The sequence below is a fragment of the Doryrhamphus excisus genome, linkage group LG9 (genome assembly GCF_037039965.1).
Source record: "Doryrhamphus excisus strain RoL-2023G ecotype Guam linkage group LG9, RoL_Dexc_Guam_v1.1, whole genome shotgun sequence".
Taxonomy (NCBI): domain Eukaryota; kingdom Metazoa; phylum Chordata; class Actinopteri; order Syngnathiformes; family Syngnathidae; genus Doryrhamphus; species Doryrhamphus excisus.
In genome coordinates, this window is record NC_136365.1 from 7145539 (window position 1) to 7160418 (window position 14880).

Sequence of the window (14880 nt, forward strand, 5' to 3'; positions counted from 1 at the left end):
GTTTTTTCCCGCTTAAATGCACAGAAAAGGGAAATAAATAACGTATGTGTTCATGTTTCACATAAGGATTGTGAATGATGGGCAAAATTCCCCCCCAAAAATGCTATTCCCCTTTAATATATTAAGCAGGCCAAAAAAACACAAGCTGTGGTTGGCAGCTGGGCCCCGGGCCGGTCTTTGGATACCCAGCCCTAGCTTGAGGAACCCACCACTTCATTAATGACAGTTTGCTTAAAAAACAAGACATAACAAAAAAACAGGCTTCGCTACACAGATGGACAACTGCCAACTACAGTATCCATCAGTCAGCTACAAAGAATGGAAGCTGTATGTTTTATAATGTTTTTTTCAGCTAATACAATACCCTAGCATAATGGCGCTGTAATGTTAGCACTATAGCTCACATCGCTAGTGTTTCTGACGTTTGTTTCCTCCTTTTCCACTCCTTAAAGTTATATTGTAGGTGATGTATGGCATACAAGTGCAGACTTACAATGTAAAAAGTGGATAATTTGCAAACAGTGTTTATTGGAGCCACACGTTCTGTTAGAGATCCACCCCCACCACATATACACACACACACACACACATACACACCCGCGCACACACGCTTGGCACGTGCTACGCTCCTACTAGCTATTAGCTATAGTAGCCGAGCACGAGCCTGTGTTGGTCACAGCTGTGCTTGGCGCCAAAGTGGTGATACTGATGAGAGTCACGCAAGAAGACATTGAATAAACAAGAAGAAAAAGGACGAACAGCGTTTTCTCTCAACGAGTTTCTTTTGTGAAGGTCAGAGCATTACTTCATTAATCTTTATCTCTTTATTTTCCATACGTTAGTGGCGGACATTGTTGATGCGTTGATGTTGTATTAGTACATATGTGTTTTAACACCTAGCAGAGTATATGTTATGATATATTTAAGTTAATTTTCCTTGAACATATTGGCTCCGGGTGGTAATAATGGACCTGCATTGACGTCGAAGCGTCAAAGAGAGAGCTTGAGGACTTCAGTTTAATCTCTTACAAATTTTATTTATGTCTCCTCTGCCAATGTATAGCCTATACGCTCTTTATATACGCTCTCCATAAAAAAAAGTCTATATACTCAGATAATAATTTATTGTTTACTGTTGTTGTTGTAGTATTAGTACTGGTGTAAAACGTGCATACTACTGGGAATAAAAGTAACAAAAACATTATAAACGGTTCCCAATATGATGCAGCATAGTTTTACTGTGCACCACTTCAAACGACATCATAATGCATTAATACCGCTACAACAGTGCTAGTTAAACAGAGTGTCATTATCTTTGTAAAGGCAGTATTTTGTGTTGACTGTCATATTATGCATGTTGCGGCTGGTTGCTGTGTCTTTCAGGGTAAGCTGGTGAGGAGGGAAGAGGAAGGGACAATGTTCTAATCATAACATTTTTCATACAGGTCTTTGATCGTATTAGATTATCCAGATCATAAAATTAAAGTGGATTGTCTATTTGTTGTAAGATAACTGTAAAAGGAGATGTTCACTTGGATGAGATACGAGCTGTTCCATTACATTACTATTTAACTAAATAGCTAATGAACAGTTTGGGTATTGACCGGTGACAGTTTATTGGTGTTTCAGTACCATGGACAGCAAACTGCAGCCAAGATCACAAAAGAGACGCTTGTATTGTATTAGGTACAGCTAGTACACAGATCTCCACTTCATTAGAGAAATGATGCAAAGCTATAGAGATTAAGAGAGACGCTAAAAGTAAGCAGCTATTGTGTTTTTTTAGAAGTACTGTATGTCTTGTTGTATTTGTTGGACTCTGGCAGTTTGCAGCCCACGGGCTCACTTGGCTGACAGCCATTTCTCAACATGCCAGCCAAATAGTGTTAGAGCAGAGATGTAGACAGCGATATGGCTGTTGTTGTTATGTGTGTGTGCAACTGCAGCATAAATGCTCGAGAAGAAGGATTTTGCAAGGATCCCACAACTGGTGCGATTATGAATGACAGGCGACCTCTTGCAACGAGACAGACAATGATGCGATGTGGTCTTTCTTGTGTTGACATTGCACTGCAGAATTTCACATTGTGATGCCAATGAGGATAAATGTCACACAGATATATGCTCGTGTTCATTGATGTTGACATTTGAAATGCCATAGGTTGGAAAAGATGTAAGTGAATTAGGTGCAGGCATTCACTTGATTTGAAACGTGAGCATTTTCCATTGGCCTCAGATCTTAGAGCCTGAGGACAGGGTACATTTAATTGAGAAACACTTGCCTCATATGGATATTGAACAATGACATCACAGTCTGAACAATGCATACTACTTGCACAAATTACTGTATATACTTAGAAACATGTAACATCAACTATAATATATTAGTAGACTGTTAGAAATAATTGAAAATGTAATTATCTGTTCCCAGATCAAGCTGTCACTGTCATAATTTCTTCTGCAGTCAGTCTTTTATAAGAAATATTTGGCATTTTTAACTGCTATATAAAAATAAGTAACCTAAATAAGAGCATGTTCATACATAAATGAACATTTGGGTCGCTCACACTGTACAAAGAACACATAAAGGACATGAAATATAGTCATATCATAATGTATATTAAATGAAAACAGTAAGAAAAAATAGAGAATAATTCCTTACCTTTATCTCTGGCTTATTGGCAGAATGAAGTAGAAGAGGCTGGAGAATCTTGATTCTGGTTTCAACAATAAGTCCACTACTCTGCTTAGTTATCACTGTCACTTTCGTAGGATCAATCTGTTAACATGTTCAAGGATCCTGCATGGTGCAACCTCACATAATGTTAAAGAGTTTTGTGATTTAAGGCGATATCGGTGATGCCATGAATGTGACAGTCTGTGTGTGTGGGCGGAGGAGGACGGCTGCGTGCACAATAGAAGTTACAATACAATCTGTATTCTTAATGATGGTCATGACAATTGAGTGTTGTGACTAAAAATGCAGCTAATACTGGTGGGCTTTTCTCCTCTCTGAGCTTTTTCTCATCTTCATTTTCATTTCCATGGTGATGGCTTGACTTTTCTTTGGCGCTCTGCCACCAGAAGTGGCTGCTTTAGGCTGAGGAGCTGCATGTGAGCTGCACATAGTCTATTCTTGTGGGCCCTGTAACCGGTTCTTGAGAGAATCTTGCGGACTAAAACTTAGTTTTTCTTCACAGAACACCATAAACCGAGGACCACCTGTATTGTCATGAGCATGATAGAGATGTAGGAACCACTTTCCAGTGTAATTTGGCTTCCAAATTCCAGCTATTTTCTCCCTGGGCACCCTTGTGAGACAGCAAAACACACTTACTAAACTGATGTGGCATAAATTCAAAAGTCTTGCGTGACTTTATGCATCATGGTAGTTTTAACATTTTGTGTCACTTTGCAAGTTGAACTCAACTTTCATAATTTTGTTTATCAAAGTGCAGACATTAGCAAATGTACAATATTGTTGACCCTCGTGAGGAAAAGTGGTAGAAAATGAATGAATGAATGTATCTAAAGCAGCTATAATTTCAAACATGGATGCATTTTTTAGTAATGTGAGCATCAAGGCAGTTCGTTAGTTTTTATAATATTTAAAATGTTTTTCCATACACATTGTTTTAACTTTTCGATAAATATCACCAAATTTGCATGCATGTTTGTGTGCTCAAACCCAAATGGCTCTGGTGTTTTTAAAATTCCATAATCCCTACAAGTCTTTAACTTTATGCTATGTATACTATAACTCTATAGGAGAGCAGTTACAAAGTTCTCAAGCAGTTTTTCCTTAGGAAGGTGGAATTATTTATCTACCAGCACACAAGATGTAGTCAAATTTAAATCCACACATATTAAAACCTTATGTGGCAGATGAATGCATTGTGTTCATTCTTCATTTTGTTCCACGGATATAGATGCAGGCATACAGTGTATAGATATAGACATCGGCATATGTGCAAGAACATACAGGTTATGACTCAACATTCATGGCGACAGACGTACAGCCACGTACAGCCACATGTTTTCTTCTCTTTCTGCTGGTCAGAATCCCTAAATGCATTGTTGACCCAGTTAGCAGATCTCTATGAGCACGTCTGTAAATGTAGTCCCTTGGTGACCTCTGGGCGGGCAGGCAACAAACACAGCGTGAGATGGCCACAGAGGAGCCTGAGGACAGCAGCAGGGTAATGCACAAGAGAGGAGACTCAAGTGAACAAGGCTTGGGCACAGCTGGACACAACTGCAGTCATTCTACCTTTGTTCGACTGAGGAACACATGCTGAGGAGGACAGCTAATGCTACAGTATGTACAGTGGTGTGGAAAAGTCTTTGCCCCTTTCCTGATTTGTTATGTTTATGCATGCAAGTGTTTCAAATCCGCTAACAAATTGAAATAGTAGTCAACGACAACAGAACTGAACACAAAATGCCATTTTGTAATTCCCCATTGTAAGTGACTACTATTTCAATTTGTTTGACGATGTGAAAAAAATGTCACTATGAAAAGAAAGGGGGAAAACACTTTTTCATGTATCTGTGTTACAAAATATATATATTGCACGTTCCCTCCCATGAAGGAAAATTTTCTACAAGATATTAGAGACTTTTGGGGACATTTTTCTCCATTCAGAAGATAATTTGTGAGGTCGGAGGTCACTAATGGACCGGAGATCGGTCCGGAGGTCTGCAGGCTCCCTTTCTCTGCTGGAAAGATATTACTATTTGCTTTGACGAGGTTATTTTTTACTAAGTGGTTTTGACTGACAATTGTGACCAAGTGGTGAAGGAGGATTTTCCATATGATTTTCCCTGCTTTTCCTGTTTAGTATGAAATGGGCAACGAAAGGCGTTCCTCCTGCATTACTTCATGTTGTAAATTATGAAATTATGAACTTATGAACTTATGAACTTATGAACTTATGAAATTATGAAATTGTGAAATTATGAAATTATGAAATTATGAAATTATGAAATTATGAAATTATGAAATTATAAAATCATGAAATTATGAAATTATGAAATTATGAAATTATATTATGATATTATATACTGGTTTTATTAAAGCAATTATGTGCTTTGTGTCAGATGTTAATATTATTTTTTTTTACTTTTTTTAATTTGGGTATGGGTATGTAAACTGCAAAAATGTGCCAAATCTTTGTGCCTTTGCCATTTCCATATATATAAAATAAACAAGGCTGACCTCAACTCAACTGATAGTAGAATCAGCTTTGGTCATTCAGAGTGAACAATACAACCACTGAGAGTGGACTGCCATCCCATGTTTATAGTTTATGGTTCTTCTATAGGCGACTAAGGCTCCTGACTCCTTTGTTAAAAAGAATACATCGTAAAATTGCCAATATATCTTGTTTCCTTCATTTCCTTACGGCATGATAAGATGTCACCCAATCCCCAAATCTACCAAACAAGAGTTAATTAAACCACTGTGCTACAAAAATAGGATACATTAAGTCACCGAAAGGATGACCTAAAGATTGCGTTGGCTGTTAATTATGCATCTCTTGTGCAGCATACATAAAATACTGTATACAGCTGTAACACGAAGACGTGGAATTAATAGTGACTGATTGCACCATGGTTTGAAAAAAGGTTTAATGATGGTACTTGCTTGGTCATTAATGCATGTCTCTTGAGGTTTGAAATGTTTGCAATCAAGATCATCCAATCATTTTTAATCTTGCTGCTATGACTTGCTGGCCTGTAGCTCCAAGATAAAGGACAGATCTAAAAATAGCATTAAGGAGTGAATTTTGTGTGTGCATTTTATGTCGACATGCACACAGATTTTGAACCCCCCCTACTCTGGTGTTAAGACCCAGAGGGTGTGTTCCAACTCTTGTGGAATCACACGATAGTTGTGATCTTTTGGTGAGGAGGATGAATCTTTGAGGGTGCATGGGAGTTTTCCCAAACAGTCTACATATTTGGAGGCAGTAAATACAAAATTTGTGTTACAAATGTAAATGAGGTGAATCTCATTAACATTAGGCACTGTTTTTGGTTTACATTATGTTCTTCTTCTTTACTTCTATAGTTGACATATTGTTGTCATCACATTTGTCATCTGCCATGGCTGGTACATCTGTGATGGCCTCATAAAAAACACACAAAAATGTCTACAAAAAATAATAATATACTTGTGGAAGTCTCACACAATGACATTGTGCACGATGAGTTTTTGTGAGACTTTTAAATCATACAATATTTCCCCGACAAAACCAGCCAGATTCAAATTCTAAAACCCACAAGGCCTTTACACTTTCAGTTTATCAAAGTGAGTGTGTCTTCATTGTCCAAAAATCAATTTACGTATAAAGGTTACTGCTGCTCCTCATCGAAAACAGCATTAAATTGTCTAACTTTGTTGAGTTTTTATGTTAATGAAAATGTCCGTATTGGACAAAAAGAGAAAAAGTTACAAATTCTTCCACATAAATACAGTGCATCTTTTCAGCCCCAGCAGCAAACTGCATACTGCAGCATACTTAGAGCTCATTATGTAAAATCAAGTTCATTCAACACCAAGTCCTGTGCCAAGTTTGCCAGCACCCAAGCTACTGATGAATGTGGGCGCTCTCTAACATATGAATCATTTCATTGTTTTATATTACAAATCCATATACTGACACATAATCAACACAAACAAGTTATCCAAGCTTACTGAAAATCACATTCATGTATTTTTTTTCCACCCAGCTCCCCTTTCTGCTGGCGGCGCCCCTTTGCTCTTGAGGCTGTGGTATGAGCCTATGTGGCAGGAAGGCGCTGACGTTGCTGAGCAGCGTGTTCGCCGTTTGCGGCCTAGGCCTGTTGGGCATCGCCGTGAGCACCGACTACTGGCTCTACCTGGAGGAGGGTGTCATCCTTCCACTCAATCAAAGCACTGAGATACGCATGTCCCTCCACTCTGGCCTGTGGAGGGTTTGTTTCTTGGCTGGTAAGTTCATAACAAGACTGGATTCTACAGTGTTGTGTAAAATCCAAACCTTCAAGTGAGAAAGTGATTGCCGCCTACACCTAATAACTGGTTGGGGCTCCTTAGCAGCAGCAAACACAATCAAGTTGCGATGATTCTCTTACAGCACTGTGGAGGAATTTTGGCCCACAAAATATAAGGAAGAAGAATCCTGAACCTCAGTGTGCATACAATGCTATGTCTAACAACCCTTGTACTTGCTACTTACTCTTCACTTCTTAGGACTACTTGAAGTATTACATTGTCTGTACTCATTCATCATCAAACAATGTTTTTTTTTATCAACTATTAACTTTTTTATCACTTACCATTATTTTATATAGCATTTTGTATATATATGTTGGACGGTGGCACGGCGGTCTAGTGGTTAGCGCGCAGACCTCACAGCTAGGAGACCAGGGTTCAATTCCACCCTCGGCCATCTCTGTGTGTTGCATGTTCTCCCCGTGCATGCGTGGGTTTTCTCCGGGTACTCCGGTTTCCTCCCACATTCCAAAAACATGCTAGGTTAATTGGCAACTCCAAATTGTCCATAGGTATGAATGTGAGTGTGAATGGTTGTTTGTCTATATGTGCCCTGTGATTGGCTGGCCACCAGTCCAGGGTGTACCCCGCCTCTCGCCCAAAGACAGCTGGGATAGGCTCCAGCACCCCCGCGACCCTCATGAGGAAAAGCGGTAGAAAATGAATGAATGAATGCTAGGTTAATTGGTGACTCCAAATTGTAAATTGGTATGAATGTGAGTGTGAATGGTTGTTTGTCTATATGTGCCCTGTGATTGGCTGGCAACCAGTCCGGGATGTACCCCGCCTCTTGCCCGAAGACAGCTGGGATAGGCTCCAGCATGACCGCAACCCTAGTGGGTATAAGTGGCATAGAAAATAAATGGATGTTGTTAGACATAGCATCGTATGTACACTGTGGTTCAGGATTCTTCTTAAATTAATAATTTCTACCTAAATTGTTTTGCTAGTTTCAGATAACTCTGCTACTCAAACTCCGACTTCAACACGAACCCTGTGGTGTTGTGCAGACATCCACTTGCTCACTTTTCATTAGACTTGTGTAACTGTCACTGCACTAAGTTTAGTCACAGGATGACAACATCCAAGGAAGATGCCGCTGAAAGCTGCTGCAGAGAACTGCAGCATGTTCTGTTACTTTCACACTTAAGGTGGAAAGCAATCATTTCTTTATTTGTGACTGTTAACAACACTTTCCACTCACTCAGCATGTTTTGTCTGTCTGTCTGTCCCACAGAACTGTCGTGAATGTTTACTTTGCTCTACTGTTAATGTTCATCTTTGCCCACAACATGAATATTTAAGCTCTGTGCAATGATAAAACCAGTATGTCTCTTGTTATTAGCGATCACCCAACTGTCTCTTCTTGTAGGCTTGCATTTACTCCAGTCATCCCCCATGATTTACCCTCCAGGCCTTTTTAGTAATGCTCATCCTCTACAGCCCAGCTGTATCCTGTATCTCTATTCAAGCCCAGGAAATGAAAAAGCACCAATTGCAGCATTACAAAAGCAGGATCTCTTATTGCATGATTCTAATTTACAAAGGCACACTTAAGAGTGCTGGAAAAGAACTGCTCACTATAGATAGGACTTGTGTTTCTTTACAGCTTTAACCATCTCTTATCCACTGTTGTTACTAATCCTATATCACTAATTATGTTGATGTACATTTCATATAAATCCCCAGTTCCCAGTTGTTGGCTCTAATGTGTTCACGACACGTACAGTACATAGGCAGGCATATTGTCATCTGGGTGTGATTAGGTAATAGATGCTTTACTGACACACAGAAGGCCACCCAGGACAATCTAATGTGCCACCCTTGTGTTTTAAGGGTAATTGAGTGGCCTTATTGGCCATTAACTGCTGTAGAGCACACTGTTTGACCTACAATAATCACTGGCCATTATCACGCGGGGCAGTTAGGCTGTGGGAGCATGAATGGGGTTACATGGCCTTTTGTTGTTGCTTTGTTGTTTTAATGACCTTTGTCACAGAAAAATACATTAACAGAAAATAAATAATAGGAAAGAATCCCATTAGAAGATCATTTTACAAAGGGATGGCTCACCCAAATAATGTAGATTAGGGTGGGAATACGGGAATGTATAACTACCAATGAAGCACACATAATATCACCATATCCATGTTGTCACATTCTACTTTTTTATTTTCCCTACTAGGTGACATTTTACTCTTTTTTTGTCTTTTACACAGCACTTTATGTTTGTGTGTTTTATGGGTTATGCAGAGCTCAGAGATTAAAAAAAAGAGTTTGAAATATCCAACTGTCTCTAAGACAGTAATTTATTGTAAGTAGGCTTACACGTGGTCATCCCCGCAGTCCAGCCCTGCACGCGCCAGGCTTGACAAATGCCAATGGCACATACAGTATGTCCACTGATTGAGAGTTTATTTGAGCAGTATTTGCCAGCAAGGTAAAAGCTGTCAACTCACTGTGCAACATAGCGGTGTCCACTACGTAGGTTTTATCTATCTGTTACTGCATTACACATTGTATTTCTGTTAAAAAATTTAAAAGATTAAAACTTAGCCCATGAAATGATTACATTTTCAAATCAGATTAATCAAAGATTTAAAATTAATTAATCAGGATTAATCACTATAGCAACTATGTCTGAAATATGCTCATTCTAATCATGTAATTTAAGGTAAATGTACTTGTTCTCAATGTATTGTCCAGCATACTTAAATGTTACAAAGTGAGTGATAGTGAGCGATCTTCCTGTTTATTTACACACTCACACGCATGCATTATTAAGCCATTTTTGTGATGTTCGGAATGTCCCTGAACGCATCTCGCAGGTCTTGTAATGAGAATGAGGACGTGTTGTTCCCAGGATGAACAGGCTAGGGACGTGTGTGAGTTGGAGATGCATACAGTATATGGCGTTGCAGTTGTACTGCTGCTGATGTGTTCAGGTCACAATGAAGTTATAAAAGAGAGTCAGATTCTGTGTGTCAGACTATCTGCTGTATTTAACTGGTCAATTTCAATAGATCAATATTTTATGTTCGGAGTGATGTAATGTCAACTTTTTTTTCCTTTTCATTCTAGGGGAGGAGAAAGGTCGATGTTTTACCATTGAATATGTGATGCCCACTAAAGTCCAAATGACTTCTGAGTCCACTGTCAGTGTCCTGAGTAAGTAAGTCAGGTCTGGAGTTTAACTGCAGGCACTGGTGTGTTTTGACTTTGACTTAGCTTCATTACTGTTCCATCACAGTATGATAGAACAGGCCTACACTGTCGGGGCATTTCAGCTTTATACATATCAGTAATACACTGACTGGATCTTAACATTAGCAACTATTAAATCACACTATGGCTCACTGAGATAGCATGTCTGATCCAATTCCTATGGGCAGTCCACTCCTCATAAAAGTATATAGAATGTATCAAATATTCAACTGTACCATTTTGCTGTATGGATGACAAGAGCATGGTTAATCCTCAAGAGCATATGCAGTGCACATGTGGGCAAGCTACCAAGACTTCTGAGAGTGATGATGAAGAGAACCACTCTAAACCTCAATATCCCTCGCGTCGTCCACCATCATAACCTTTCCACACTTTCCACACGATTGCATCATAGCCACACTAGGCAACAGCAGTGAGAAAAAAAACAGGAATAGGAAATTTGTCTTTGTATTTCACAGAGAACTTGGAAATTAGGATATTATGGAACTGATGTGTTTTCTCAAAAAACAAAATCAGTTCATTTTATGTGACATATGCAATACTTGTCACACAACCACAATTGCTTTCAACACAACAGGACAGAAGAGGTGAGGCTTGGGTGTTAAACTTTACACTCCGGTCCCAGCCTTGCTGGGTTTCACGTGATGTCACATCCAGTTGTTGTCAGCCCCGCCTCAAAGAAATGGGGGGGAAATAATATTTGGAACTAGAAGTTATGTAAAATGTGCAGAATACGCAAAATATATGATCTTGCGACGTTTAGGCCAGCCAATAGCTCCTTTTCTTACTGAAAAACAGTGGATAGTTTCCACACAGGCACCATTGTTGATGTGTTAACGGCAACTTCTAAAGCCAAAAGATTCCTGGGCTGTGTCCTGGGCCCCCCATTTTGGCTGGTGTGCTTCACAGTGTCTGATAACAGCATCATGGAAAGTAGAAATAAGCAGGTTTGTCAGCAACCAATAGGAAGACACTATGAAATGAAGTTGACGATGACCATTTGGGTCAAATTCAAAGCAGGTGGAGGAGAAATTAGGCGAAAAGTTTTTTGTGTGGGACTCAAACAAAGGTGAATTGTGGTCATTTTAGCTGACTAATGCTAACTGTGTATTTAAGTCCTGAGTTAATAACACCATCCCAAGTTGGCTCCTTTATAACAGTGGCAGGCTCTAAAGAGTTTTATACTATTCACTCTCCTTGAAAGGTCAAACTTGGTCTTGATTTGATATCTTAAATAACAGGGTGCCTGTTATAAGACCAGTTCTAACCTATCATCACCCCTCAATGACCCAAATTGTGGAATTTTTCTACTCAAAGACGTCTCAAATATCAGTTTGCAACAATTACACAGATAGACATGAACCTCATGGCGGAGTAGCAAGTAAATCACATAAAACATGAGGTACGTTCAGGTAAATGGGGTCATTATATTATTTTTTTTTATGCCCAGGCAAACGACACAATCACTTGATAATCATCTTTTGATCATTTACAACAAACGTTATTTTATACGTGCAATTTTTTTGTTGCAGAGATGATTCGCTCAGCCACGCCTTTCCCACTGGTCAGCCTCTTCTTCATGTTCATTGGTTTTGTCCTCAGCAACATTGGTCACATACGACCCCATCGCACCATCCTGGCTTTTGTTTCGGGAATATTCTTCATCCTGTCAGGTATTATTCCCTTTATCTTAATATGTTTATCTTTTCTCATCATTTTGGCCTTTATGCCATAAGTAACGCCTTAAATTGACATATTCAGGGTGCCATTAGTCAGCTCCCTGTGACCCTTAACAGAACAAGTGGATGTAATGAACACCCAACACTGCTCAAAACAAAAGCAAAAAGGACTGTCATGGGAATGTAAAATGCCTCCCATGTTTGGGAAATCTCAACACTCTTCTTGCATATCATACATAATGACCATTAATGAATGCTCTGCTTTACACAGCACAAGTTGAGCTTGATTAAAATTATAGTTGAATCCTTGGTTGCTATTGATTCATATTAGGCAGCAGTGATACACAGAAGAAAAGATCATTTGTTGTTTCTGTGCTGCAGGTCTCTCTCTGGTCGTTGGTCTTGTGCTGTACATCTCCAACATCAATGATGAAATGTTAAACAGGACCAAAAGCAATGAGGCGTACTTCAGCTACAAATATGGCTGGTCGTTCGCTTTCGCTGCCATCTCCTTCCTCCTCACTGAGGTAAACGGCAGTATAACAATGTCATGGAGTTCCTTTTTCGGCAAAGCGCCAGCATTGTAAATGATATTACTGCCCAAGATGTTCTTGGACTTCTATAAAATCATCGATAAAATGGACAATGATAACAACATGAGCAGTGTAGTGCTCTCATTATTCAGGCTTCCTCCTCCCAAAACCCCCCCCAGGTGTGCAAGGCACACACTATTTGAATAATGTGTTTTATATGTGACTTAGCGGTTAATTGAAGTATCATTTAGATCCAACATAGCATCACCTGTATCGTGTAATCACAGTTCCCCCTAGTGGACAGCCTGTGGAATAACAAAAAATCCAAGTTATGGTTGTGGGAAAATATTAGCAGTATTCTGTCCATTGAATTCATGAAACAATAACCAAGTTGTGGTGTGTGTATTTTACTTCCTGGTCAACTGGTGTAGACTTGGAATGGAATGTGGTCTCCTAATATTTGTACTGCTATTACAGACAGCGGGTGTGATGTCCGTGTACCTGTTCATGAAGCGCTACACGGCAGAGGAAATGTACCGGCCCCACCAGGGATTCTACCGGCCTCGTCTCAGCAACTGCTCCGACTACTCCGGCCAGTTCCTCCATCCGGACGCCTGGGCCGGGCGCGGCCGCAGCCCTTCTTCCATCTCTTCCGAGGCTTCCCTCCAGATGAACTCCTCCAACTACCCTGCCCTTCTCAAGTGTCCGGAGTACGAACAGATGTCGTCATCGCCATGCTGAAACACAGTGTGAAAAGTCACTGTGGCGTCAACCTGTCATTTTGATACAACTTGTGTTGCACATTCACAATCTAATGCAAAAGCTGTATCAAAGATGATGTCATCATGATGCAGTATATTTGCCAAGGTAGAACTTGAAATAAGTCATTCTAAAATGATGCTCAGCTTACAGCAGACATATTGCCACTAGGTCCACTTTATTGTGTCACCAAATATTTGACTCACTGCTTCAAATGATGAACTTCATCAAATAAATGTCAAATTATTAACAGCTACTGGATGTGCATTTGGAGTGGGAGGTGTGCAAAACATCAATAAATTCCCCTCGGTAAAATGACCTAAATGACCTTCAGTGAGACAATTATAGCTGTACTGTAAAGTATTTCAGGGAGCAGGAGAAAAGTAGAGTGATTTGGGTTCTAATGGAAAGTATTATTTTGATACATGTGATTGTATGATGTATAATATAGAAGGAAACTGCTAAATGAGATTGTACAACATTATGATTAGAAAATCTATTTGCAGATAGATATTTTTGTAATTTATGCCCTTAAGTGTCATACATTAATCTAAACATTTCATGCAGCATTAAGAGTGAGTCAACATATTACACAGAAATGTGTCGTCTTGTGCAAACATTTTATCTTAGTTGACTATAATAATAAATATTGTTGATATTTAATTGGAATTGAGTTGCATGATGTGGACCCATAGGTACATTATTAATGGTAGGCAACATGTGGTTGCTTTTCTGCAGATCTGTAAACCTGTTTATTTAGTGTTTGTCTAAAAACATACATTACTCTCCAACACTGTGTTTGTATATAAACCATTGTGATCATTTCTAACTTTGTAAATGGGAAATTATTATGGGTGTATATATTAGTACTGTATCAGCTTTGGATAGAGGAGCATGGACGTATATATTTATGTATGTTCTGTTGTTCATTCAGAATAATGTGCAAAGTACTGCTTTACCTCTGCATCACATTGAGAATGTGAGCTTTTTCATTATATGGAAGTGGAAACTACTTAGATGCTTGTCACAATAATCCAAATGTACATTTGAAATATTGTGTATTTTTACAATCCAGTTTCCTGGTGTTCAACGTGATTATACTTCATGGAATAAAATTCAGTAGGATTTGCTAAATTATTATTTTTTGCATTATTATGATGATTTAAAAATATGAATGGCAATTTATTTTAAAAACACTCTTTTTGATGCACTGCCGCCCCCTGCTGGCTAAACATGTAAGAAACGAGAAACTGCAAATTTGATTATCAACGAATTCATGGGTGTGGGACAAATTTACAGGCTTCTCTACAGTCTCGAAACTATCAAAATATTGGACATGCATGAGTCTGGACGCACGTCCTTTCATGGCCATGCATCCGTGCACAAAGCAAAATCTATAAAATAATGCTTGAATGAGTTTAGTTTGGAAAAAAGTTAACTATCAAACACCCTTGGCGTGAACTGTAACAGAGATGGTGGACCCGCAGGCCTTCTCTCAGACTCAGGTCTAACATAAATCTAAACCCAAGCACATTTCCTGAAGGTGTAATTGCAACATGCCATGCCATTCCAACATGGCGCTTCCCAGTCAGAAATCATAGACATACATCAGCTAGAATGAGATGCAATATGGCACCATGAGGCA

General features: G+C 39.2%; 1 protein-coding gene across 2 annotated transcripts; it reads left to right on the top strand.

Moving 5' to 3' along the window:
- The first annotated feature begins 627 nt into the window (after window positions 1-627).
- On the top strand, window positions 628-14365 carry LOC131139973 (voltage-dependent calcium channel gamma-5 subunit). 2 transcript variants are annotated; one of them, XM_058089964.2, is made up of 6 exons: window positions 628-792; window positions 6736-6976; window positions 10121-10207; window positions 11797-11937; window positions 12325-12470; window positions 12954-14365. In XM_058089964.2, the coding sequence occupies exons 2-6, from the start codon at window positions 6781-6783 to the stop codon at window positions 13215-13217; spliced, it is 834 nt and encodes a 277-aa protein (XP_057945947.1). In that variant the 5' UTR covers window positions 628-792; window positions 6736-6780; the 3' UTR covers window positions 13218-14365. The 2 variants fall into 2 exon arrangements, with proteins under 2 accessions (XP_057945947.1, XP_057945956.1); XM_058089973.2 differs by lacking the exon at window positions 628-792 and adding an exon at window positions 3963-4318.
- Window positions 14366-14880: the final 515 nt, after the last annotated feature.